General features: G+C 37.9%; 1 protein-coding gene across 3 annotated transcripts in view; it reads left to right on the forward strand.

The window, feature by feature from the left end:
• LOC136866197 (inner centromere protein B) overlaps window positions 1-26,208 on the forward strand; it is a 431,603-nt gene that overhangs the window by 376,579 nt on the left and 28,816 nt on the right. For all 3 annotated transcript variants that reach the window (XM_067142957.2, XM_068226499.1, XM_067142948.2), the window contains one exon: window positions 17,125-17,303. In XM_067142957.2, coding sequence (XP_066999058.2) covers window positions 17,125-17,303 — 179 coding nt within the window. The remainder of the gene's footprint in view (window positions 1-17,124; window positions 17,304-26,208) is intronic.

Here is a 26,208-nt window from a genome sequence, read left to right on the forward strand (position 1 = left end):
ATACAATATTATACAATTTACGCTAACAATGTTTTCTATTAAACACACAGCTCATCCTTAATAAAGTTATATTGTTTACAAAATTCTACTTATAATATCTCCTGTACTACTTACAAATATAGTCAACTGATATACAATATGTGGAATTACTTCAAATGGTACTATACAACTGGTATAAGATTAATATTTACATTGCATTTATTTACTTATTTACTTTTTTTTTTTTTTTTTACCGTTCTGGAACCTAAGTAGCATAACGACCTGCTGCGTCTTAACCAGAGCCCCTTTTGCCACCACTTTTCAGAGTTCCTGAAGGGCCTTCACAGCTACCGTAGCGGTCCCAGGGCCGTCGAAGTCCCTACTGTACTTCACCCCTACAGGCAGTCCCCTACTTCGGCTGTCCAAACTCCTTAGACCAGGGGATGGAATTAATTTATTCACACACTTTTTTTTTTTTTTTTTTTACAATAACCTGCACTGATCGAATGCCCTCTAACACTTCATTTATTTTCTCTGTTGCTGTTTATTCTCTTCTTGAATATCTGTACAGATTTTGGAAAAGGATCAAACACTACCCCTGGTAAACTGTTCCACTCCTTCACACCCTTCCCAATGAATGAAAATTTACCCCAATCGCTTCTGCTAAAATTCCTTCTAATATATTTGTGGTCAGTCCTGCCGATATAATTATTTTCCAACTGAAGCCTCTCACGGATATCTCCCCATGCTTCTTCTCTTGTATAGGCTCTATATAATCCTATAAGTCTAGTTTTCTCCCTTCTCTTACTTAAAGTTTCCCACCCAAGTTCCTTTAACATTTCTGATACACTACTCTTTCTCCTGAAATCCCCTGTTACAAATCTTGCTGCTTTCCTCTGCACACTATCTATTTCTTTTATTAGGTATTGTTGGTGAGGATCCCAAACACTGTTTGCATATTCCAATAATGGACGAACCATACTCAAGTAACTTTTTTCTTTTAATTCTTTGTTGCATCCTTTAAGTAGCCTCATTATGACATGTAACGATCTGTATGCTTTCCCAACAATGTCGTCAACATGACCCTTCCAGTGCAAATTACTTTCAAATCTCACACCTAAGTATTTGCACTTGCCATCTTTTGGGATAACTACCTCATCCAAAGTATATTCAAATTCAGTTTTAAAGCTCCTGTTTGTAAAAGTTGTAACAGTTGATTTGCCTGCATTAACCTTCATATTATTTTCTTCAACCCATTGTTGGATACTTTCAAGGTCCCTTTGTAATTCTGAACAATCCTCGATGTTGTTTATTTCCCTATAAACAATTATGTCATCTGCATACAATCTTATTTTTGATGTTATATTGTTCCCTAAATCATTTGCGTATATTAAGAAAAGTAACGGACCGATTATACTACTCTGTGCAATTCCCTTCCAAACTTTCTCTTCCTGAGATACATTATTTCCTACTTTGACTTTCTGAACCCTTGAATTTAGAAATGTTTTTATCCAACGTGTAACCCTTACGTCCAATCCTATTCCCTCCAATTTCTTTAATAATATTCCATGTTCCACTCTATCAGAGGCTTTGGAAAGATCTATGGCTATGCAATCTAACTGGCCTCCTGAATCCAATTGATCTGATATGTCCTGCTGAAATCCCACCAGTTGTGCCTCACAAGAAAATTTCTTTCTAAATCCATACTGGCTCCTCATGAACCAATTTTTATTATCACATATCCCTCTGATGTACTTTGCTATTAAACTCTCCAGTATTTTACAAACTATACTGGTCAGGCTGATTGGTCTGTAGTTCTCTGGTTTCCTTTCATCACCCTTTCCTTTATAAATTGGTATTATTATAGATTCCTTCCATTCCTTTGGTATTACACTATTATTTATGACATAGTCAAAGAGAAATTTTAAATAAGGCATTATGTAACACCCCATTGTCTTTAATACCTCCCCAGTAATTTGATCACTTTCCGCTGGTTTTCCTTGCTGAAGCAGTTGGATTTCTCTGAAAATATCTTCATTTGTGAATGAGAAGCTTCTTGTTTCCCTCTGTCTCTCTCCCTCTCTATCTTCTGTTTCGGTTTCCAACTCCTGACAATCATCTACTGAATCTCTGAATTCCCTACTTAATAGGTTTGCCTTCTCAGTATCTGTTAAATAGTTTTCACCCCCTTCTCTCACCATTGTATGAATTTGGATTCCTTTTCCTTTTTGATTCCTGATATATGAATACAGCTTTTTCCATTTCCCTTTGGTCATTACCCTCTTGAAGTATGCCATTCATATAATTCTCTTTTGCTTCGTTTTTCACTCTATTCAGTTCCCTCATTAGCTGTTTTCTAGTTGCTCTACTCTCCCTACCCTCTTTGATTTTCCTGTTTTCTATTCTACATTTTCTTTTTAATTTTCTTATTTCCCTTGTATAATAAACAGGGTCTGAGGTCATTTTACCCTTCTTAACAGGTACAAATCTCTTCTCTCCTTCCCAAATGATTCCTTTAAATTTAGCCCAAAGTGTGTCCACGTTACTCCCTTCACTTATCCAACAACTGAATTGTGATTTAAGGTAAGTCCCAAATTCATCAACTTTAGTTTTTCTGTACAATTTCTTGTCTTGTGTAACCCTCTTATTAAGCTTTATTGGTACGAGTCCTACATCCAGTATTACAGCCTTGTGGTCTCCTATTCCTTCAATTACCTCAGTTTTATCAACAATTTCCCATGGTTTAACCAAGAATACATCTAGCAAGTTATTGAGACGAGTCGGTTCTTGTACTACTTGTGTAAATCCTCCCTCCCAAATTTACTTATTTGCCAGTTTCTGTTCATGGGCTTCACTTGCAGCTCCATTCCATTCAACCTCAGGCAAGTTTAGATCTCCCCCAATTATTACCACATCATTATTATTGTTTTTATGAGTATAATCTATTATTTTCTCAAATATTTCCATGTCTCTTTCCTCTCTTCCAGGCCTGTATGTTCCTATAATTCCCACCTCCTTCATATTATCACAAATTAATTTTATCCCTAATATTTCATCCCTTTCATCGGTAAACCATTCATGTGAACAGTAAGTTTCCTTCACCAGAATAAACACCCCCCCCCCCCCCCTCCCTTTTTATCTCCTCGGTCTCTACGATAGACTGTGTACCCTTCTGGAAATACTTCTCTGTTACCCACCCCTTCTCTCAACCATGATTCCACTCCTATCACCACATCAGTCTCATAAGATTCCATCAATGTACCAAATTTTAATTGTTTATTTATTACACTTTGACAGTTTACCACATGATGGTACACTATAACTGCGCAGAGCTTCTAAAACAGCACGAGAGCAGCTTGTAGTATTTCCTGCATCAAGATAGTTCACAGAAACAACGTGCAACTCTCTTTTCGATCCGGCTGGGACTTGGAATATGTTGATAAAAGCGCAACGGCCCATTCTATCTGTAGTTTCATCACAGAGTATGTTCATGTTCTTCCCCACTAGAGACTCTGCTGTTCTTTTCTGGTGGTCACATGAAACTTCTAGAAAGGAAGAAAGACTTCAAATTATAACTAAATAATTTAAAATTACTGGATCAATTGGGTACGGGAAAGATAGTTCGATATGGAAATCGCACTCATATTCGGTATCCTTAAATTTTGCACGTGGTTTCGATGTCGTAATACCTAAACTGTACCCGAAACTTACCCGGTAAACATAATTCACGTAGAGTTCTCGCACATGGCAGCTCTTCATTTGAAAACTCAGTAATCCAGGCTCTTAGCTCTTTGCTTTCCAGCTTTTTCAGAGGTATATTTGCCTTGGCAAATACTTAAACTGTGCGTTTCGAGAAGTTATATCTGGAAATTCTTTGTCGTTTACAACTATCTGTGTAAGCACAGAAGCTTGCTTTCTGTGAGACGTACTAGCAGCAGGGGTTGAACATTCGCTATCGCGTCGCTTACCCACGTGTTTTCCGGATTTAACATGTTTCACAATGCTATCTTTTTTTCCCCACCCAACTCGGCAATTACAATACTTGCAAAACACTGTCGCTGAATCTGTGGCATATAAACCATACTTTGCATATTGCTGAGCCCTTTCGTGCGCAGTTTTTTCGTGCGCCCCATAACCTAAATGATCGCTTGACTTTCTACTCTTCACTAGTTTCAGTTTTGAACAACAGGAAAACAACACTGCGTCTATCTCGTTATTTCCCTGACACTCGATTTACATTTCGATAATAATCGATACAGATCTTATTCCCCCTTGCTATTCCAATTGTAAATATTGATTAAAGTCAGCAAGCAGCAATCAATCGGCAAAATTGTTAAGAAAGAGGTAAATCATCATCACTAATATATACTTCTTCACTAGCGCTCTGTTCTGTATCACTGTTTGTCTACTACTTATAATTCATACTCATTTTCACTGCCATCACTGCTTAAAACTTATTGCCCTTCCGCAAACTGTAAAAGAGATAATGCTCTTGCTTCATACTTCTCATAAGTCATTTTAACGATAAAGGATTGACTAAATTCCTAACACTATCACACAATTAACTCACTGGGTACACTAAACTCTACTGCTGTGGTACTTCCAATGAACAGGACTGGTGGCATGGTGCACTTTATTGCACCGCTTGACAATAATCCCTCTTTCTAAGAATGAACACCTTTCGCTGCATTGCCACTGACCTCGGACAAAAGACAAGAAATGTGTGGAGAGGTATGTGGCAGCCAAGGTCTATTAAGTTTAAAAATAAGCACAACTTAATAAAAAAAATTGTGCTAGTTCAAAAAAGACCCCGCGTCACCACTTGCGGATTAAAGATTTACAAATATGCGCACTACTCATAGCACGACGTCATTCTCATTCCTTCAACAGATCGTAGATTTTTTTTTTTTTTTTTTTTTTGCTAGGGGCTTTACGTCGCACCGACACAGATAGGTCTTATGGCGACGATGGGATTGGAAAGGCCTAGGAGTTGGAAGGAAGCGGCTGTGGCCTTAATTAAGGTACAGCCCCAGCATTTGCCTGGTGTGAAAATGGGAAACCACGGAAAACCATCTTCAGGGCTGCCGATAGTGGGATTCGAACCTACTATCTCCCGGATGCAAGCTCACAGCCGCGCGCCTCTACGCGCACGGCCAACTCGCCCGGTCAGATCGTAGATTAGCTGGTGACCGGGCATGAGTAAAAATGGGAACATCTACACAGAGCATGAACTTATCATAGTCTAGTTCACAACATGACCTTGTAAAGCAACAGGCGATCGCACTTGAGGTAACAAAATACGCAGTGATCGAGATAAAAACTGCATGATGCATACATAAATTTACCATTGAAAACTTTCAGAGTTAAACAAACTTGAACATGACTTACGTTATGTGATAACATAGATTAAACAAAATGTTAATTTGGTTAGCAGAAAGCTCACCATCAATTAAATTTTCATTTTATCTCTATTTATAAAAGAACTGACCGACCGAATCATCATCGCCAAGCCAAAACTACTGGGCATAAAGAAATGAAATTTTGGGGTGCATTTATATTACAATGTAGGTGCTCCCTAAGGGAGGATTTTTGTATATTCCATCGCTAAGGGGGTGAAAAAGGGGGGTGAATTTTTTAAATGAGTGTATCTATATCTCAAAACTTTAAAAGTTTACAGATGTGAAAATTGGAATTTAGAATCTCCTTTAAAAATAAAGAAACAAGTATTTTTTTGTTTTCAGAAAATCCTACTAGGAGGGGTGAAAAGGGGGTTGAATGCCTTTAATGAGGATACTTATATCTCAGAAATTGAAGATACCGGGTGAGTTGGCCATGTGGCTAGGGCCACGCAGCTGTGAGCTTGCATCTGGGAGATAATGGGTTCGAACCCCACTGTCAGCAGCCCTGAAGATGGTTTTCTGTGGTGTCCCATTTTCATACCAGGCAAATGCTGGGGCAGTGCCTAAATTAAGGCCATGGCCGCTTCCTTCCCATTCCTAGGCCTTTCCTATCCCATCGTCGCCATAAGACCTATCTGTGTCGGTGCGACGTAAAGCAAAATAGCAAAAAGAATTAAAGAACCGCGTATTTTTTGTTTTTGGAGAATCCAATTAATGGGGGTTAAACGGGAGTGACAAATGAGGTATATAAAAATTAAATTGAAATAACAAATAACGTAGTTCAACCTATTCAATACAGATAAATAAGAAATGTAGTGTTACATTTCTATTTAATTATAAGCAGTACCAGTTTCGACCCCAATCTGGGTCATCATCAGCTGAATAAAATGCAAAAACAATGCATAGGTAAATAAGAAATTAAAGAATGAGTGTTTCACAAAAACAGTTGAAGAGGCAAAATAAGATAATGGGGATTGGCACTGTGCGATTTTAAATCGTAAAATCTCGAAGTAGGAGGTCAGTCACTTATATGAAGTAAGGCGCGATCTTCTGAATAGTAGCACAACACGCGCAAAGTTTGCCACTGTCTTAAAATGTTTACGAGAAGAGGTGAACAGTTAAGTGAGTCAGCATGCACATATTATCAGGCGCGAAGTCACAACACAATTTAATAAATATGAAGTCCCAAAATTGTGTTGAAGTGGAAGACGAGTCACTTGATTGAAGCAGATTGCTAGCTCCTGAAAATCAGCGCAACACACTCAATGTCTGGCACTGTGCTTTCAAATGCTGACAGAACTCAGTGAATAGCTTGATCCAGTCTGTAATTGTTTCAGTTGTGAAAATATATATATATATATATATATAAATAATACAATGTAATATAATTGAAGTATGTAACTAGGATCTTGTAGATTCTTTAGAACAGTTGACGCAAAAAACAATGTAAAAACAAAACATTGTTTTTGCATTTTATTCGGCTGATGATGACCCAGATCGGGATCGAAACCGGTATCGCTTCCGCTTATAATTAAATAGAAATGTAACACTACATTTCTTATTTATTTGTATTGAATAGGTTGAACTACATTATTTGTTATTTCAATTTAATTGTGATACAGTTCAATACGGAACATCATGAAATTTTTATCTATGGGGTATATCTCAGAAATGTAAAATCGTACATACGTAAACATTGGCATTTGGAGTCTCCTGTAAAAGTAAAGAAACATAGGTGATTTGTTTTCAGAAACTCCACTTAAGGGGAACTGAAAAGGGGGTGAAATTTTAAAATGAGCATATCTACAGTATATCTCGAAAACTTACACTGAGGTGAAAAATGGTATTTTTTTATCTCTATTAAAATTAAGGAAACGTGTATTCTTTGTTTTCGGAAAAACCACTTGGGTGGGAGGTAAAAATTACTGAAAATGGGGTTGAATTATTTTTATTAGGATAGTCATGTCAGAAAAGCTGGAGATGTTACAGATGTGAAATTTGGTATTTGTAATCTCCATTTTTGGAAATCCACTTAGGGGGGGGGATTGAAAAATTAGTTGAATTATTTGTATAAAGATACTATTATTTCAAAAACGAAAGATGTTGCAGGCTTGAAAATTTGTATTTGGAATCTGCTTTAAAAGTAAAGAAACACGTATTCCTTTGATTTAGGAAAATCCAGTGAAAGGGGGGTGGGTGTGTGAAAGAATTAAAAAATTAATTGAATTAATTGTATGAGGATGCCAAAGCAGAGGTATCTTGCTAGTCTATACTAATATTATAAAGAGGAAAAATTTGTTTGTTTGTTACGAATAGACTCAAAAACTACTGAACCGATTTTAAAAATTTCTTCGCCTACAGAAAGCTACATTGCGAGTGAGTAACGTGGGCTGTATTTTATTTTCAAAACAATTCGAAGTGGGTGGCACTGGGAGGGGAACAAAAATAATAGGCTAATATAGGCAAAATATCGAATTTGTCGTATAAGGTCGAGACAAAGCTCAATTTAATCCTCTTGACGCAAAGAACGAAACTTGGTAAGCCCTACGGGCCCGAAAAGCATGTTTTAAGGCCCTAAAACCAACCGCTACGGAGATATTGGCACCACTCTACCCCTGCTGTAGGAATCGGATAAAGTAATGAACTGCCGTAACCATGGCAACATCTGCTCCAGGATTCTACAGCAGCGAAATTATCTACAATAAATCACAAAAACTTAACATGTTACAGGGATGAAAATTGATATTTGGAATCCTCTTTAAAAATAAAAGAACACAAATATTCGTTTTCAGAAAATCCACTTGGGAGGAGGGGTTAAAAGAAAGTGAGGAAGGAGTTGAATAATTTATATTAGGATACATATATTTCAAAAAGGAACACACTCTTTTTGGAAAATCCACTTAAGGGGGTGAAAAGAATGAAAAAAGCGGGTGAATTTTTTAAAAATGAGTATCATTTTCTTCTATCGCTTTACCCACACCTGTGAGGTTGCGGGTGCGAACTGTGTCGCACATGTGGATTAAACCCTGTTTTACGGCTGGGTGCCCTTCCTGACGGCAACCGTATGTGTAGGGATGTAATTTATACTTCTATACTAATATTATAAAGAGGAAAACTTTGTATATTTGTTTGTAACGGATAGACTCAAACACTACTGAACCGATTTTAAAAATTAGGCGTACTTCACCTGTAGAAAGCTACATTGCCAGTAATATGGGCTGTATTTTATTTTCAAAACAATTTGAGGAGTTGGGCGACAGGGGGGGAGATCTACAAATATTAAAATAATAGGCTAATATAGGCGAAATCGAATTTGTCGTACAAGGACGAGACAAAGCTCATTTTAAGCCCCTTGGCGCAAAGAACAAAACTCTGTAAACCCTTCGGGTTTGAAAACCATGTTTGAAGGCCCTAAAACCAACCGTTACGGAGATATTGGAACCACAAACCACACTACCCCTGCTCTAGGAATCGAATAAAGAAATAAAAAGCCGTAACCATGGCAACGTCAGCTCCAGGATTCTACAGCAGCGAGATTATGCATGTACGTTTTGGGCATAGCTGCCAACCAAAATTGATACACATATGACTTACTATCTGGAAAAAATAAACTGTTGTGTAAGACGCTCATAGCACTCCTTTGGGCGGGGATGAAAGGGAGTGAAGTATAAAAATAATAGTCCCGGAGATCTCAGTAGTACAGTGACCAGCGGTTGCCGACGGGCCTCCGTTTTTACGTACTGGCTTAGGTTTCAGCATTTTGCAGAGCCTGTTACCTATAGTTTAAACTATTTTCTATCAAATCATGGAGTAGTAGGATCACTGATGTTATTAGTGCCAATATTTTGGTCCACTTTTACGATCATTGTAACCATGAGACCTATATATTGTACACAGTTCTTGAAAAAATGTCTCAACATTTATACTCAGATTCTTTATATGATGTGCGACATGAGTGACAAGCCCTGAGAATTATAATTCTCGATAATTATAGTAGTTTCTTTTATGCATCGCGTATTTCCTTCATCATTTGTAATAGTTACGAAATGTCGGATCAAACAAATACATTCGATAATATTTATATTTGTGGTACTATCTAGCGGAAGTATACTTACACTAAACCTGCATCTTTGTGAAGGGAGCAGGTATATATAGGTGGGAATGAAGGAAAAACGTGATAGCAAAATGTCGTAGAGGTCGACGCTAATTAGGAACTTATATTTAGAGGCCCCCATGAAGTAAAGAAGAAGAAAATACTCTATAATTTCAAACATGGCAAATAATTTCTACGTACTTAATTAAATACACCAGTGATATAAATAAGTAATGAAGTCAGTCACACCGATAGTATGAGTAACTAAAGCCTGTTTCGATAACCCGTACGAAGAACGGGTACTTCTGCTAGTAGCAAAATGAAAATGGAATTGTGACAAACGACTCGCCTATACCTCATTTACTAAAACCAAAATAACCCTGGTTCAAGTATAGTAAAACAGACAGTCATTCAATAACTTGTGTTGAATCTCACAAAACCATATGAAAAGAAAATACCAATGGAGATTAACGAGGTACATACTTACGATTTTATAAGTGATTTTCTTTTAAAACCTCTAAAAACTTCACTGTCTTTTTCAAGAGCTCAAGTGTACCAACCACGCTGTGCTACCAAAATGTACCGCGTGGTGACATTATACTGTGCCCTACGATGCTTTTGATTCCCGTCAAGCGAAAGCTGAGCTCGAACCAAGAGCACCATAGTGAACAAAACTCCCACAAGCGTGGGCTCGTGCACACCTCTTACCTGCATTACATATCCATGCACACCAACTCAGTCGCACATGTCTCAGGGAAATTGGGTAAAAAATAATAGAGGGCAAAATATGATCAAACACATGGATATGCAAGATAGCAAGGTAAGAACAACCAAAAGTAAATGAAAATACGGGAAACTGCTGCATTCACAGTGAACATAAATGGATTTATTACAATTTAAAGAAAATATCCAAATATTTACAAGACATTAAAAATCTCAAATAAAAATTTTTTTTTTGTCAATAGTTTGTCGCAGATGACTTCCAGGTCACAATGTTATCGTACCGCCAGGCTGGAACAAGCATGAATCACGGAATAAGTCAAAAGTAACCAGAAAGGATTACTATCTGTACAAAGGCACGTCAGAAGTGCCATCTCCTCAACATGAAAAATATAGTCTCACAGTACCTCGAACGCAAGGTCTTCTAACAACAAACAATAATATATATAGCCTGGACTGAATGAAGGTTCACAGTCCAACATACATAAGGCCCCAAGATTCGTCAATAAAATCATGGAAATTACAGCTACGTCAGCAGGTAGTTAAGTAAACAAGTGGCTAGACTAAAACAAAGCCGTGCAGACAAAATGCGATCCCCTGCTGGCTACACAAGGTCACGGCCGGGGAAAGCTCTCCATGCTAACACTTGAGCTAGTGCAGACAGCAATATTACTCTCCCTAGCCGGTGACGTAAAACTTGACTTCCTTAAACCCACAAAAAAAAAAAAACGGGATGTGTGTCGGCCCCGCTGCCCTTGGGAGCGCTCAGCTGATCGGATAACAGCATACCTGCCGCGTTCCTCAATTCACTTCTATAATCACATGACAGGCCATTCTTAGCGCCAAAATTATTCAATCACTATCATATCTCTGCCTCCATTGGGCGTATCCATAAATCACGTTCTCTGATATCTGCCTCCACGGGCTTATCCATAAGTACACAAGGACTCACTTCCCTGGCGCTACTACAGCCAGACGAATGCGGAATATTCACCTTACAATGTTCATCATTTCTCTGCGCTGGGCATAACTATAACAATACGTGCGATCAGCTAGAAGTTAATGCAAAGATATCTCAAGCAATCGGGCACACACACCCATCCCTGTTAGCCTATGTGAGTCAAGGACTAAGTCTAGATCTCCTCTGAATTACGTACAATCACAAATAAGTATAGGCTACGCTGCACTAACTACAGTATCTGGTTAACAGACCTAGCAAACATGACCAAGACGGAACAGATACCGCAAAATAAAGAAATAAAAACATCAAAATTATACAAGTGGGAATATACAACCTACTGCCTATCGTACTATCCTGAGTTCGAGCTCTGTACTTGATTACTCTAACCAAATTGTTATTTACATCAGACAGCTATTGTTGTGGCTGACGGCCATCCTGAATCTACTTTCAATAATTTACATGCTTAGAACCAATTGGAGCGATCTAACGTGTACGTATCGATGGCATTGCGAGGCACCCCTCTGTGGACCCCTGGATTTTACTGCATGTTGACAATTGTCGTCGCCGGTAGCACAGGTATGCGGATTACTGGATACATGATGGCTGATGAAGGCTTCTCCTGCAGCTTCCTCGGATGTTGTGAGGTGTCTCCTTCGGCGTTGTGATGAGCACGCCTCCCTGGTGTCCCCGCGTCAATGCTCTGGGTCTTGACAGCTCCTGCCTTCTCCAACTCACCGTACTTCTTTCTTGTTCTCAGCGTGTCGTTGCTCCCGCTAGCCGGTGACGGGAAAATTATTTTTCCCAACTAGATCGTGCCTGGTATTTACGGCTCGCAGCTCAGATGCTAGTCTCGGAGTTAGCTCGTCGTCTAATCACGCAGTCCCGACAGCAAGACAGTCAAAGAATGAATCTCAAGCACTCTGCGGCTCTATATTTATAATGAGGCTGGCTTACCCGCGCCAACGGGTTAGCGGCGATTTTCTCCCGCCCGCAGCACGATGCGTACGCACACAATGCGCGCCAAGTACTTCACTTACCGTATGCATTTCTAATTATAATCGTGTAGCATATCAAAATTTAGCAAAAATTACAGAGGTTGCAATTTCCTCATCAAATCAAATGCATCTCTTCTGTCCTCAAAGATATAAATTGATTTCTTTCTTCGCTCCAAATCCTTTGTTGGCACGCTACATAGGTGACGTATTTGGCGTCCTCTGCCTACAGTTAAGAGCTTCGCTTGGGATAATAAATTTATCTTATGAGATTCTAGAAACTTCATTGCCATAAGACCTATCTGTGTCGGTGCGACGTAAAACCCCCTAGAAACTTCATAATTATATAGCTGCTTTCGTCCCACAAGAACTGCTCACACTCCACTTCTCTCGTGTAATAAATTAGTATACAAGTATTTTCTGGGTGGTCTCGAATATTCCAAAGATCGCAGGCTAAAATCATGACTATAAGACAATGAATGGAATGGTTCAATACACGTATTTAAAAAAAAGAAAAACGAGGAAAGGAAAGGAAAGATAAACAAAATATGTTAACAAGGACAACTGAAGGCAATAGGAACAGACAGAGAACAGGATGTAGAAGATGCTGGACATCCCTACTGGGGATGCAACCTGGAGGCACTCAAGTTTTTGAACTCAGGCAATCATGTTCCTTAAAATTGCATTTATTAAACATTATCAACTTAACTTTTGAAATGGATTAGTCTATTTACGTTTAAAAGGTCTCCTTCATTTTTTTTTAATTACAAGATTTAATTGTCCTGCCATATTGCTTCATAGATTTTGTTAATTAATTAGTAAATTTGTGTAAAACTTCACCAAATTTTGCATATATCATCCCAATTTATAACAATCTTTTACATCCCAGTAATATAATTTTCTAAAATAAGTTAATAAGTACTCAGTATGTATTGTGTAGCACCTAACCTAACCTAACCTTATTTTGCATGTGTTAAACACTAACAGTTTTGTGAACTGATAGTGAACTGTAGTGAAGTGGTAGAACTTTTTTACCTTTGTAGTGCTATTCCTGGATGATTTAATACTTCTACAGCTGGTTTAGGAGCTGCTTTCTCTTTAAAACATGAATAGACAGCTTGTAATCTTCACTTTCCTGGGACAAAAAGAAGGTAATTATTAATATAAATTCTTGGTTTTATTAAAATGCATTATTAGAAAAGGCAGGGGAGTGGGGGTAAGATGAACATATCATTGTGAGGAAAAGGTTCAGACCAGGTAATTGATTACTTTGTAGGGTTACGGCACTTTGTAAGCTCACAGATAAAAAATGTATAGGAAGAGGAAAAGCAAACACTGATGAAGGTAAAAATTGGTCCATATATAAGGTGGAAAATCAGTTCCCCGGCATTGCTTATCTTAGTGCTGCGTTTACAATCCAGCTCTGAAAGGCTAACAAATTTATTTTTAAGGTGGGTTTTTTATGACACACTTACTTTCAGTAACTCTCTTGTTATCTTGCTTTTTCAGTCACGTTCCACAGATGGCTACTTTTCTTTTCTAACCGCAGAGGTGAATATATTTTCTCCTACCCTGTCATTTCATTACTTCCAAACTCAACAAGCGCTCTCCAGTGCGTCTGTCCGTGGACAAGTCAGGGGAATCCACTACTAATTGGAACTGCAAAGTTGTTAATAGTCCTAACTAAATTTAGTGAGATTTGCTGAGAAGAATGAGAGAGTAATGACAAGGATTAACCTACCTCAGGAAATGGGTTGTTGCTCCCACAGTCATTGTCATCATCTTGGAACTCCTGAGGTATCATTTCTCCCATTTCAAGAACTTCTTTAATGTGACAGGAAATTTTCAGCCTACCCCCTGTCTGAGATACAGCTTTTCAATGCTCTACATGGCTCCCTTTGTCTCTTGCTTGCCAGTATCCAGTATTCGGGAAATAGTAGGTTCGAACCCCACTGTCGGCAACCCTGAAAATGGTTTTCCGTGGTTTCCCATTTTCACACTAGGCAAATGCTGGGGCTGTACCTTAATTAAGGCCACGGCCGCTTCCTTCCCACTCCTGGCCCTTTCCTGTCCCATCGTCGCCGTAAGACCTATCTGTGTCGGTGCGACATAAAACAACTAGCAAAAAAAAATGTCACTTGCTTTATGCATAATCAGTGCTGTTTCTATGCAGCCTGACATCTTTTGTGTTAACTGAACTCCATGAACCTTCAAATAAAACAGAGCAGATATGAAAGTGTAAAAGATTACATGGCAAAGATTCAAAACCACAGTAATGTGGCACATTCCTAGAAGCGTCTAATTAATTTGCTGCTAGTATGAGTTGTGCAGCTGAATTGCACTTTTTCTTCAATATCAGTACCTTGTCTTTGCGGGCAAGATGTAGTGTTTTATATTGCACTATGTCTTCGGGTATGGGCTAGAATAAATTTGTTACTTTCATTGATCTGTCTCAGTCTTATCTTTGGCTTTGACAATATGAAAGTGGCTGAGGTTTGAGTGATGCTACTAATGCCATTCCTTATGCAACCAGTCCCTGCTATGAATGGTGTGAAAACATCGCTCATAGGGCCGGTTGATGCACACATTTCGGTGGCTTGGCAGACTGATATGCAATAGCAACTTCTGGCTCAGTGATGAAAGCAATGGGAAACTACCTCACTCCTCATTTCCCTAGTACGCCTTTTCAGTGACCCCTAGGCCATCTATGACAGCTAATGGTGGACCTGTTGAGGTTCCAACCAGCCTTCGGGTTGAATATCCTACATACATACATACACACAATTTTGAGCATTTAAATCCAGTAAAAGCAAAGCAAAGTCTTCTCCGTACAGGCCATGAAGGCCCCTGGAGGGGTGGAAGGCAAAGGCTTCCACTATCCATAACCTCAGCACTAGATGGGGTATAGTGGTTAGCTCTACGCCCGGCCACCTTTGCTCCCAGGAATTAACCTGGTACTCATTTTTTGTGTAGGCTGAGTGAACCTGAGGACCCTATGCACCTCTGGAAGTGGAAATCTCGTTTCTGAAATTTTTCGACTTCCTGGCGAGCAATGAAACCCACATCCTTCTGGGTTAACCAAGCACACCTTTACCGCCTTAGCCAGGTAGCTCCTATTTAAATCCAGTGTCAAGTGATAATTCATTCACACTTCAAAAAACATTGCAATGTCAAGAACTCGTCACATCCCGAAACTATATTACAAGCAGCGATCCTGGATTTTTTTTTATTTGATTTTTGATTTTGATTTTTTTTTATTTATTTTTTTTGTATCCATTCTCCTATCCCCATATAGGAAAAGGTCGCCATAAGCCGTTTGGGTATGTCAAAAGAATGAAAAGGGGCAGAATTCCAAGAGTAAGTTTGGTACCGTGATGTAGTGGAAAGAAGCCAAGAGGGGGGCGTAGAAATAGATGGGAGGACCAAATTAAGGAGGAGGATATTGGAAGAAGACAAATGGAGGTGAGAACCATATACAAAGAAGAATGGTGGAACTAGAAGATAAAATGTAGGTCAGTGACAAGAAGAAGAAGTTCTTCAAAATTTCTTTCAACACATTCTGAAAGAAAAGAGACGTAAACTCACACTCATAAAATATTTTTGCTGCTGAACATAGCTGTAATTGGTATTAATTCTTAATTTAACACATGTTTACAATATGAATCCACTTAATTTACCTTCTCCATGCTATCCCAGTCAGGAGCTCTTGATCATGTCATGTGCTTTTCAATTTCTTTGGAAATGTAAGCGGCCACATGGTGCCTGTTACATGAGCAAGCTGCAGAAATGTTGTCTAAGACAAATCAGTTGGCTGCTCTCTTAAACCTCACATTGCCACTGCCTTATATGCAACGTTTATTTGTACTGTAATGCACTTCTTGAAGGATTTTGCTGCAAGATAACCAGCAAGAGCAATCACAGAGGTGGTGTGTGTGATAAAATGTCAGTAAACTGCAGGAAGAAATTCTTACAGCTTGCAACATACGAGCAGTATAGAAATAAAACACCTATGCCCCTTTATTGGTAAGAAAAAAATTTTCATTCCCTTATATATTGTGTGTTGATGTTTCCACAAAGAGACACACAAAATGCCATCACTTGTGTACACTGTTTTATGTACAAGTTATTTACACAAATTCATATGCATAAACTAATAAGCTGCCGTGATAGAACAAAACACCACTATGAAAGAATAAGAAGAGACTGAAACATAGGCATGTCATCTACCAACCCAACAAAACCAATTAACATACTTGGCTTCAGACACTCGCTTACACAACTTCCACACAAGTTTCATCAAAACAACTCAACTCTCACTCACAAGACTGCCTCTTTATATACATTGCCTGGCCAGCCTTCTAGAAGAATGTGACACAACATATTCTCCCATGAATTTGAGAGTATCTAATAGCCTAGGTACAATGTAAGGAACTTCCTATATACTTCTGGTCGCATATAACATTGTTCTGGACTTATCACAGTTACATTGGATTATACATCATACATACAGGTAATAATAAATTATACTATTAATTACGTGTTCTTACATTAAATAAACTCATATTAATATATATACAGCAGATGCTTCATGACATAACCTCACAAATAATACGATCGTGATTTATACCAAATAACGTCCAGACATAACTATGTAAATAATAATAATAATAATAATAATAATAAATGGATGTAAACACTTTATAGCCATACCTCACAAGTCATAATAATAATAATAATAATAATAATCATCAATGTTTGCATTATTTACTCATGGGTTAAAGAATATTGTTTTCAAGTTATATTAGTCTATTACACTTATGTCAGTGTATAGCTATAAAGATGTTAAAAAAAGAGTGTAAGGATATTTTTCAGTAAGATGGATATTGTTCAGTTCCATCCTTCTTTCAGGGTCTGTTTTCTGAGTATTACTCCTTGCATTACAATTTATGCATGATGAGTAATTGGATACTTTTGTTACAGAATCACATCTGAGCTTACTCAAACAACAACTTCATGTTCCTGAGGAGATTCTATCATCTTTCATGTCTTCTGTGAGTCACACACCTGACCTATCAAAGATATTTCCAAGTCTCCTAAGGCTGAAAAGAACTTCTAGTGCTGTGTGGGCCACACCTCCACTGCATAGTAGTAAGAATGCGGTAAGTTACATGTATATCATATTTATCCCATAACAGGTACACTTTTAATCACTTTTTTTATACAATCCACAGTGCATTTATTATGTGAGGAAAACTTTGTGGCACAAAAATTAGACTTATTAAAACATGAACCATCTGAAATGTGAAATAATCTTTAACATTGATAACGATGTAACAAATCAGCAGTGACTGCAAACAATATATTGATTGTCTCACTACAAACGAGTCCACGATTGATCAGTAACTAACATCAGTCAGCTGTGTAACTTACATAACAAAAATTAGATGACATATTGTCTGTGCGGAAACTTAGAAATTGGAAATAAAGTACAGAAGTAATGGATTATTGGAAAGCAAAATGCTGCTATATATACATAAATTTTAAACGAGAAAATTGGGGGGGGGGGTGACCTTGTTAAAATACTATGGTACAATAAATTATAAAATTATGAAGCAACTTGTCGTGTCGTATCACTGGCTGAATGGTCAGCCCAGAAGCCTTCATTTCAGAGGGTCTAGGTTCAACTTCTAGCCATGTTGAGGATTTTAATCACTTCAAACACTGATATAAGAATTAGAAAGATGTTTCTGAAGACTTACATCTGGAGCGTGGCATTGTATGGAAGTGAAACATGGACGATAACTAACTGAGAAAGAAAGAGAATAGAAACTTTTGAAATATGGTGTTACAGAAGAATGATGAAGGTGAGATCGATAGATTGAATCACGAATGAGATACTGAATCGAACTGGTGAGAGGAGATCGATTTGGCTAAATTTGACGAGAAGAAGAGAAAAATGATAGGTCACATCTTAAGACACCCAGGACTTGTTCAGTTGGTTTTTGAAGGAAGTGTAGGTGGTAAGAACGATAGGGGTAGACCAAGGTATGAATATAACAAGCAGATTAGAGCAGATGTAGGATGCAATAGTTTCATAGAAATGAAAATGTTAGCACAGGATAGGGTGGCATGGAGCGCTGCATCAAACCCGTCTGTGGACTGATGACTCAAACAACAACATGGCTAATTCCTCTGGCTTGGAAATTGAGTGTTTGTATTTATCTCAATACTCTCCTCTTCATACACACACAGCACAGTGCACCATACAACCATCTCAGAAATACACAATAGTGAATACGGCCCTCCGCATGGGGTTGGTGCCAGGAAGGGCATTTGGCCATAAAACAGGGTCATATCCATCCATACATACATACATACATACATACTGTATCTGCTCAAAGCCTGAGTCCCAACCAGCATTTATCTCAGGGGATGTTGCTGTCCGAATCTACCGCCCCCCCCCCCCAAAACCCATTAAAAAATTATGAAGATATAAAATGTCCAATTAAATATCCGGGCGCCATCTAATCAGTACTACAGGGTTGAACGAGACACTCTAATCATTAAGTTTAAGGCTCATCATAAAACACACAAAAATTATATTAATACATTGCGGACCGGGTGCCCTTCACCCCATGCACAGCCCTGTTCCCGGCCACTTTCTAACTACCTCCAAACTGGAGTGCGTGCATTCAAATAAACTGCCAGAACTTCACTAGCCTTTGAAGGACTACTGTGTTTTATTCTGGAGGCATTCCTGATTAGTAGTTGAAATGCAGTTAGGTAATTATTTGCTTAAATCTATTTCGGCTCATAGTTTTCCGAAATATGGGGTTTTCTATTAGGGGATCGGTTGGCCAGTAATCTTTCAGATACGGTTTCTTCACCTGCCCTATCAATATACACAAAGCAATTTTTTAATTTCCCTTGTTAGGGACATTTGTCCACTTTAGGTTTTACGGGATACGTTATGAGAATGTGAATTCTGCCCATAGTATAAGTTTGTCTGCTCAGCTACATAATGAAAAAGTCCTCACAAACTTAAGTACTGATACTTGTCCTACTTTCCAGGTTCATTAGGCCATACCTTTATACCAGGAGCACGTTCAAAATCCTCTAGCCTAGGTTTACTGTTGTCCATAACCCATTTGTCAGAAAACACTAATATTATTTACAATATTTAGAATATTTACACCCGTAACACAATTATGAGACTCGTTCTGCGCCACGTGAGTTCCACACCTTGAAGATAAGGCTAATCTACTCATCATCACTTGAAACATTTCCGTTAGAATGTATTTCATCATCGAACTCTAAATATTCAGCATCACTTCGACATTCGGAGCCTGTGTCAGCATATAATACGTGAATAATTTCATCCCTGTCTAAACACGTGCGATCCCTGAGCGCTGCCATCTTGCATGGCTCTTCAAACTTGTAAACATGTTGTCAGGAAATGCAAAGAAAAGCTATAGTATGAAGAATAATCGAAAAGAAATGCTACTATCGATTGTGTAGAACCATACATAAGAGTTCTAGCACCCTTGCCCTCCAAATAGTTCCGGTATATCTCAAAAGATAGCACTAAACTTCAGTCTGCTGCTAACACGAGATAACTCGGGACCGGTCCGCAACGTTCGGCCAGGCATGCACGAGTTTTCTCGGGACCGGTCCGCAATGTGTTAAATCAGATCAAAGGGAGAAATTGGAAGGCTCCGTCCTTTGTCTACCTATCTCTGAATTTAAACGAGCCAGGAAGCGGCTCGTTTCACAATCAAGTTACCATAATGAAAGAACATGATTCCCTCCCGTTAATGTTAGCAATCTACAAATTTATATTAATAAGGTACTCACCGAGCTCGATAGTTGCAGTCGCTTAAGTGCGGCCAGTATTCGGGAGATAGTGGGTTCGAACCCCACTGTCGACAGCCCTGAAGATGGTTTTTCGTGGTTTCCCATTTTCACACCAGGCAAATGCTGGGGCTGTACCTTAACTAAGGCCACGGACGCTTCCTTCCCATTCCTAGGCCTTCCTGTCCCTTCGTCGCCATAAGACATATCTGTGTTGGTGCGACGTAAAACAAATAGCAAAAGAAAAAAGAAAAAGAAAAAAAGGTACTCATCTCTGCCTTGTAGTTTGCCAAACCAGACGAGGAGCACAGGCGCCGTCCAGTTTAGCACTGCATCCTACTGGTTTTCATGCCAGCTTGAAGAGGCACTCCTTGACACTTTTCAATAGTACGCATTTTTAAATTTTAGAAAAACATATAACTTTTTACACTTAGAATATTTTCCACTCTACATTTAACACAGAAATGTTTACACTATTGGCTTTTTATCGAGCCCACTTAATGTAAATTTACATTCTTCATTCCTTCCTGGGCACTAAGGAACACAGGATACATCAGTATCACCTTCAACGGCCCGGCGCGCACTCGAGATTCCGACCCAGCACTTCTGTGTCTGTGCACGTTTCTCACGTTCGCGTGGCTGACCAGGTCTCGTTAGTAATCAACTGTTCACTGGTGAAATTACGTCGAACACCCGCGACTGTTCTCATGTAACATATACTGTTCTCGAGATAGAATCTCTCAATCCTACCCGTAGGTTTAGATTTAATGAGCTCCGTACATGTTCGAACTCCTGATAGTAGACTGTTCAAATCTGTAACATGTACAAATTCACATCCTGGATCACTGTGCTACCTAACATGGTAACACCTCGCACAGTATTTTACAAGTGCCTGTGCGCTCCGGCGTAGTAACAGCTCGAACGAAATTATACAAGTCAGTCGATGTGCACTCGTGTAGTAACAGATTCAACAAACTTTTCGAGTGAGTCTATACACGCACTGGCGTCGTAACAGCTCAAACAATTTTTCACAAGTAACTATCTACACGCACTTGCGTAGTAACAGCTCCAACAATTTCTCACGTAAGTACGCACACTATTTATTATTGTTTATGAATTTAATTTTCCGTATTGATAGATTCAATGTATAGACAAGAAATGTGTTTTTCCACCAATCAATACACGATTTATTGTAAATAGATTACCCTAGTACCGGTTTCGGCCCTTAACGGCCATCATCACCTAGTACATGATTAGTTTCCACCCATTAGACACATCACAAGTTGCTATTGTGTTAGACATCTGGATGTCTAATGGGGGATGGAAATGCAGTATATAGTAGCATGAAGTTTTTAAAATATCTGTGGTCAAAGGTAAAAAGTTCAATAAGTCAGAACATGAGTATACAGAACACATTGAAACATATGGGCCACAATATAAAACACTTAAAAAAGTTTTAACACATTAAAATGCTTATTAAAAGTTCATGTTGCTTAGATTCCATTCTTCTATCTTCTGTGTGGTTCCTTTGCTTCTACGTATGTTGGTTTAGCTGTGTGAGGTCATCTTCGAGAATGTTTTGAGGCTGATATATGTCATGTTGGTATGAACCTTCATCGTGAAAAATTTTGTGGTATATAATCCAGCTGTGATGTCCTCCAGTAAATTTTAATATAATAAACTGCAGGTCTTGAGTTTGAATTTGGAAGCTGTTGGTGGCAACATCTCTCTCGTCTATGTTCGTTTGTGGTGTAGTCTGTAAAGATAAGCTAATATAAGTATATTGTATGTATGAAGGCATGCCTGGTGTGTATATGGAAAGAGTACTTCCTGTTGTTGTTGTTGTTGTGGAGGTCTTGTACCAATATGTCTGAAGGCTTGTTGTGTTCTACTACGAGTGCGTTTGGGGCTCATGTTAGCTGTGGAGGTGATTTAGGTGGAGGGGAAGAAGGAGTGACTATTGGGCTTCGTGATTCGTTGGTTTGTTAGAGAGTGTGTTTACTATTTTGTGGTAATCATTCTTTAATGCTGGAATGGCTTTATCAAAAATGATGCTGGTTTTCTCTGTAATATCGTTAATGTTATGATTAGGATTAGTGTATTGGTCCAAACAAATATATAGAAATCTTTGGTTATGTTGAGCAGGGGGCCCTTAGAGTTTATGTTTAGTATCGTCATATCGTTATTGATGTCTGTGAAGCTATGCTTAGATTCTTCTACATGTTGGCCTATTGATGAGAAATGGTTATGTTTTACTGCATTTTTTTTTTTTTTTGCTAGGGGCTTTACGTCGCACCGACACATATAGGTCTTACGGCAACGATGGGATAGGAAAGGCCTAGGAGTAGGAAGGATGCGGCCGTGGCCTGAATTAAGGTACAGCCCCAGCATTTGCCTGGTGTGAAAATGGGAAACCACGGAAAACCATCTTCAGGGCTGCCGATAGTGGGATTACTGCATTTATATGTTCATTACAGCAGATGGTGAAGTTTCTGCCTGTACGTCCAATATAACTTGTGTCACAGTTCTTACATTTGATACGGTAGACACCTGATTGGTTGTATTTGTTATTATTATTGACTGTTTTAGTATTACGTATAATGTTGGTGCTGTTGTGTGTGGTTTTGAATGCTATTTTCATGTTGTGCTTCTTGAAAATATTAGTTATGATATATATATGGGTGTTGTTAGAGGTAAATAGGGCATAATCTTCTTTGGGTTTGGCTGTTTTAGTTAATTTAGTTTTAGGTTGGGATTTTATTTTGTGAATGATTTTGTTGACCATTTCTTTGCTATATCCATTATGTTTAGCTATGATATACTAACAATTTGTTGGTTATTTTGATCCACCCTTTCAATACAAATTACAGTTTGTGTTGCTAAGTTGTAATGTTACAACACTAATTTACCGGGACATGTTTCACTTTTATTTACAAGCATCATCAGCCTATACTATTGCCTCAAGGTTTGTCATTTTGGGTTGTTACAAATTTCATTACATTGAATGTAAATCTGATTTCAGTGATAACAATATTTAAAACAAGAATAATATACACATTAAAAAATATGACAAAATGATTTGAAATGTTAAAATGGATTAACTCTTAATTCTAAAACACATTGACGTCCAAAACACAGTTTTTAATTTGGCTAAAAATTGTTTGCAATGTTAAAATAAAATTGATTCAACTATAATTTGGCATTAAAATTTGAGTCATAAATATAAATATAAATATTGGATGTTAATATATAGGAGCCATAGTTTCTGAAGTGCGTTGGTTTCTAGAATACAGTAACATTTCAGTATTGAGAATTATAGTTAAGAATTGTGCTCTCTAAATAATGTTATTTAAAAAGACTGTAATTTTGCATTATGCGTGATTAGTCATGATGATAATCTGGAATTGAAGTCTTGAGTTCGTTGGAAAATGGCTTCTAGATTTGATGAGGCTTGCTGCTGCAGTTTGGCAATTTGATCAGAGAAAGTATTGACATATTTAATTCTTGTTTGTAGCGACCAGACTCTCCTCATCAAATCTAGAAGCCATTTTCCAACGAACTCGAGACTTCAATTCTAGATTAACGCATAATGCAAAATTACAGTCTTTTTAAATAACATTATTTAGAGAGCACAATTCTTAACTATAATTCTCAATACTGAAATGTTACTGTAATCTAGAAACCAACGCACTTCAGAAACTATGGCTCCTATATATTAACATCCAATATTTATATTTATATTTATGACTCAAATTTTAATGCCAAATTATAGTTGAATCAATTTTATTTTAACATTGCAAACAATTTTTAGCCAAATTAAAAACTGTGTTTTAGAATTAAGAGTTAATCCATTTTAACATTTCAAATCATATTGTCATAATTTTTAATGTGTATATTATTCTTGTTTTAAATATTGTTATCACTGAAATCAGATTTACATTCAATGTAATGAAATTTGTAACAACCCAAAATGACAAACCTTGAGGCAATAGTATAGGCTGATGATGCTTGTGAATAAAAGCGAAACATGTCCCGGTAAATTAGTGTTGTAACATTACAACTTAGCAACACAAACTGTAATTTGTATTGAAAGGGTGGATCAAAATAACCAACAAATTGTTAGTATATCATAGCATAGTTCAATACGGGTCTAATAATGAGATTAGTTACATGTAATGTTTAGCTATGTCGTGGATTAATTTCAATTCATTATTTTGGTCTTCTACTGTCATTGGGATGTTAAAAGGTCTATATATCATACTATAATAGGCTGCTCTTTTGTGTGTATTGGGATGAATGGAATCATTTTTTATGGTATTTAAGGTGTGTGTGGGTTTCCTGTAGATCTTGTAAGATAAGTGGTTGCCGTGTCTGGTTATTGTCAAGTCTAAGTAATTTAGTGTACGGTTATTTTTGGTTTCTTTAGTGAATTTAATTTATCTATTTTATTAATTGACGTGTGTTCTAAGTAATCTATATATATTTCTGCTAATATTCCGGAGGCAGGAGACCCCATAGCTCATCATCATCATTCCGTGTCCGGTCAGCATTTCCAAAATGTAGCGACTCCGATGGCCTTGTTGTTCGCCTCGATCAGGTCCTGTGTAGTGCATTGATGTTCTAGTAGAGGACAGATGAGCAGGTGGTTCGGATCTTGTGTTACACCACACTCGCAGGATGCGTCTCCATCAGCTGGAAGTATGGCCCATTTTTGCATGTTGGTCTTGCAAAGAGGTACGCCCACCCTAAGACAATTAAGTGATCTCCAAATAGGGTAGGGCAGGTCATTTCCTGGAGCTAGCTCTTCCTTTGCAGGAGTATCAGGCGGCAGCACGCTCTTCCACCTGGTATGCGGTTAGACTCAGGTGTTCCTACCAGTGGTTGAGTCCTGGTGATGAAGCTCTTTCTCGACTTCAGTCGACAGACTACAGCCTGGTGATCATGCAGTGGGTGGCGAGAATCATTAGTCTGCTTTGTCCTCTCTGCATCAGCAGCAACAGCCCTTCTGATAGCGGGGGGAGCTATTCCAACAATCGGGTAGGCCTTGTTGCTGATATATGGTATCGTGAAATCTGAAATAGTTATTGTTTATGGCGAATTCAAGTAAATTTATGAATTTGCTTATTTCTAAGGTGCTCAAGTTGCTATGGTTTTTTAAATTAGATTCTATTATTTTGATTGTTTGTTTAACAGGAATGTTAGGGTACTTGTTTGTTATGTCAAATGAAGCAAGGGTTTGGTGTTGTTTGATCTTTAGTACTTTGGTTCTGTTGCAAAATCTATTGAGTTTTGTATTGTTTTGTTTGCGAAAAATGAATAATGCTTTTTTTTCTTCATTTTTGGAGGAATTACAATCATTTATAGGTTGGACTGGCTCGATAGTTTATAATTGGTCTCATGGGTACAGCATCTTTGTGAATTTTAGGGTAGGCTTTCGCGGATGGTAATTGGGGGTTCATTGTTATAAGTTTAGCAGATTCAGTTTCGGTAAGAAAATGTGTGTTTTTGAGTAAATTTTTTAAATTCCTTTGTATGTTATTGGTTGGATATCGGCCTGTAATAGAAAAAGTGTTGTCTTGAAAGCATTTTTTAGTCTTTGATATGTATTTATTTTTATCCATAATGACCATAGCGTTGCCTTTGTCGGCCTTCGTTATTAGTAGATTATTCTGTTTTATTTTATTTTTGAGTTTGTTTAAGTTTGATCTATTGGTGGTATTCGTGTTTGTTTAAGTTATTATTGTGAATATTATTGATGTATTGCGGGATCTTTCTACTGATTTTGTGTCTAACTTCGTCTCGTATATCATATGGGACCCTATGTAAAGCAAGTTCTGTTTCGGTAACGGTAGTTATAATATTCCGGTAGGATGATGCATTACCCCAGTTGTTTGGGTCCCTTGCTCAACATATCCATTTCTACGTCGTCAAATGTGTTTAGTGTAAGGTTTTTTATAGATGGATGGAATTTATGTTGGGAATCCTTGTTAGGAAAAGAGGGATCTTTGTTTTGTGTTATGGTTAGTGGTTTTGGTTTACTTCATTGTTTCAGTGTTTCCAGTTTTTTGTTTAGTGTGTTTTGTTTCTTTATGGCTAAGTCTTCTATTTTATCTCTGGAAATTTGTTGTAAGTAATTCCAATAGCTGTATGGGAGTTCATGGGATGCTTTCAGATGTATTGAATAAAGTTCATTATTGAGGTGTTGTTTCTTAC

This window comes from Anabrus simplex, chromosome 1, assembly GCF_040414725.1.
Source record: "Anabrus simplex isolate iqAnaSimp1 chromosome 1, ASM4041472v1, whole genome shotgun sequence".
Classification (NCBI taxonomy): Eukaryota; Metazoa; Arthropoda; class Insecta; order Orthoptera; family Tettigoniidae; genus Anabrus; species Anabrus simplex.